The sequence below is a fragment of the Sciurus carolinensis genome, chromosome 4 (genome assembly GCF_902686445.1).
Source record: "Sciurus carolinensis chromosome 4, mSciCar1.2, whole genome shotgun sequence".
In the NCBI taxonomy this organism is placed as follows: domain Eukaryota; kingdom Metazoa; phylum Chordata; class Mammalia; order Rodentia; family Sciuridae; genus Sciurus; species Sciurus carolinensis.
The window spans coordinates 6,658,760-6,661,586 of record NC_062216.1 but is presented as its reverse complement, the minus strand read 5'-3'; the positions used below and the strand labels follow the sequence as shown (position 1 = coordinate 6,661,586).

The 2,827-nt window shown below is 43.7% G+C and overlaps 1 protein-coding gene across 1 annotated transcript; it reads right to left on the bottom strand.

Moving 5' to 3' along the window:
• Positions 1–291: 291 nt before the first annotated feature.
• On the bottom strand, positions 292–953 carry LOC124983590 (transcription factor E2F6-like). Its single transcript, XM_047550978.1, has one exon. It carries the CDS (start codon positions 748–750, stop codon positions 358–360), a length of 393 nt encoding a protein of 130 aa, XP_047406934.1. The 5' UTR covers positions 751–953; the 3' UTR covers positions 292–357.
• Positions 954–2,827: the final 1,874 nt, after the last annotated feature.

The window sequence follows — 2,827 nt, the reverse complement described above, 5'->3', positions numbered from 1 at the left end:
GATCTTTAAGGAAGGCAGAGTCCACGAAGAATTGTCTGTGCCAGACCTGACCATCTGTTTCGTGATACTCTTTGTGATGAAGTTATTTTAGGAGGCGAAATGTCTATTTCACTGACAAAATGCAGTGAACAATCATTAAAAAAGTTGTTTTTGAATGCAGGAACCGTAATTACCCAGTAATCTAATTGGGGAGCTACTGGAAGACACTACTGGCCTCAATGCTGCTACTGACTGATAATGAGAGCACTTCCTGGATGACTTATTGCTCTGAAATTCAAATTAGTCCATAATTCATCCACACAGGAGGTTCCAAAATGAAAAGGAAAAGAATTTTAATCCATCAATCCTCAAATGCTATCAGTTGTTCACTTCAAGCACATCTTCACTTTGCTGAGGAGGATTTTCTCCTTTCTCTGGGTGTTCTGGATGCTTGCTTTTAGATGAAGAGGTCCCTACCCTGTCTAATGTTTTGCCATTTGAATGGTTCTGCTCTACTTCACACAAATACACATCAATGGGTCCTCTGGTGCTCCTTATGTGTACCGTGATAGAGTCTTCTTTGGGAGCTGGAACATCCAACCTGGTTTCCTCTGGAGCTTTAACTGCAATAACAATCTGTTCATGAAAGGCTTGAATGCTATGAATATCTTGATATGTCACATATGCCAGTCTTTCATTTTCTTTATCATCTGCTAATTCAAATAACAGCTGAGCACAATCCTTGATTAACTCATCCAAAGCATCTTCCATTGCTGATAAGTCTGAAAGTTCCTCTTGCAGCTTCTTTTGTTGGGGCACTGCTCCAAAATTGTTAAGATCAGATCCTTTCTCATGGACACATATTGTACATTATCTTCTAAATTAATTCTTATTTTCGATGGCAGCAGGCTCTCCACGTTGATGGGGTCGCGGCAGCGGGGGCGCACCGTGTCCTCCGTCGGGTCCACGAGAAGGCTGGGCAGTCTCCTGGCCAGCCGCTGCTGACTCATGCTGCCAAGCGGGCGGCCCGCGCCCTTCGCTCCCGCGGGCTGGAGCGCCACCCCCGATGTGCCGGCTTCTTGGTGCCGGGCTCGGAGCGGGCCCGCGGCTTGCTGAGGGGCGCCGCCTGGCCCAGCCGCCCCGCCCGCCGCAGGCCCACCAGCCCGTGAGCTCCCGCCGCTGGCACGAGGGGAGGAGGGTGACCCGCGGCGGTCAGGACGCTGGCCCGCCATCTCCCCGTATGCGCAGTGCCAACATTTACTTTTTAATGTCAAAAATGTCCCAATAAAATATAATCTGTTTAATGTCATGTGACTTTTGTAAAATATCCTTTTATTGGTACAACCTCTGGTTCAGCAGAGATTCCTTTATTTTGTTACTTAGGCTAAATGATCATACAAACACTGATTAGGCCTGTCTGTGTAGGAGGATAAGAAGATCTGTAGTTCTTACACTGACTAAAAGTTTCTCACTCTGGCAGTTTCTCTTGTTAGTTATTAGGCACTATTGCCTACAAATCTCTCTTTTGTAGCCTCCAGTCTTACTTTTCCTTAGGTGCTAATATAAGTGTTCCTCTTAAGTTACAGTTAAGTATTGTTTCTTCTTTGAAATGTCCAGGAAAGCTGTGGTTTGGTTTTTAACTGTTTTGCTACTTGTTTAAGATCAAGCTGGTCAAATTGACCTCATCCTATTTGCTGTTAAGCATCAGTTGAGTTCTCACAAGGGAAGCTGGAGCAATTGGCCAACCAAGTCCCAGCTGATTCCAACTAGGGGAGGTTAATTTATGCCCAGGTTTCTGCTTTTTCCTTCACCACAACTGGAGACTGAGCCTCCTCTTCAGCTATTGTATAATAAAGGATCACAGATGCTGAGTTCTAAAATGAAGTAAACCCTTGTTGAGGGATTTACCTTTAGGGCATTTGGTCAGCCAAATGACAAGTAGAGATTGACTTTTAAGAATGACTGGATTATGGCCTCCATTGTCTGCAGCTGGTGGCGGGCACTGGAGGAATGCATGGACCCCACCTCTTGCCTGAGGGTGAGGAACAAGTATTGACTTATGGAATCAAAATGAAACCAGAGGTGGATCCCAAAGTAATAATTGCAAACTAATTTCTCAGTATAACACCAATGATTTATTCCTTTCTGTGTTTGAGTCTTTAACAAAACTAGAAAATAAAGTCCATGTGAGGAGTCCATCACTCAGTATCCAAAATCATCGTTTTCAAGTCATGAATTGTTCATTCTAAACTCTGGAGTGGAAGATAACCCCCTGAACATTTTAAGAAAAAACTGAAATCATACCATTCATCTCATAATAATGTGTTTCTTACAAACACTTGAATCCCCCAAAGGCATTTATTTTAACAAATGCATCTCTAAGTATAGGGGTATAAAAATAATCCTGCAGACCATTGTAAACCAAATTCTTAGAAATCAATATCATCTCATGTCATCTTGCATTTCTAATCTACTAAATACCTAAAACCCATTTAAAGTGTTGATTTTGTGAACCTGCATCTAACCAAGGCTTAGCTTAGAAACATTGGCACAGACATCTTGGAAAGTAGCATTTATGTAGGACACAAGGTCTTGCAAATGAGGTACATGTATTAGAGTCAGGTGATGCAAATGTGTGAGTCATTTTTTAAAGAGGAATTTCCACAGGGATTAGCGGAGTGGCCTCAGGTGAGGAATTGGATCACATGGGCACAGGGCAGTATCTAATATCCCTCCCTCCCTTTCTTCTGGAATCCAGGAAGCTGCCTCTGTTCCTGAGCTGTTTGTTCAGGAGCCACCTGCCTGAAAACCTGGTGACAGAGCAGTGGAGGACAGCTGGACCTCAGGT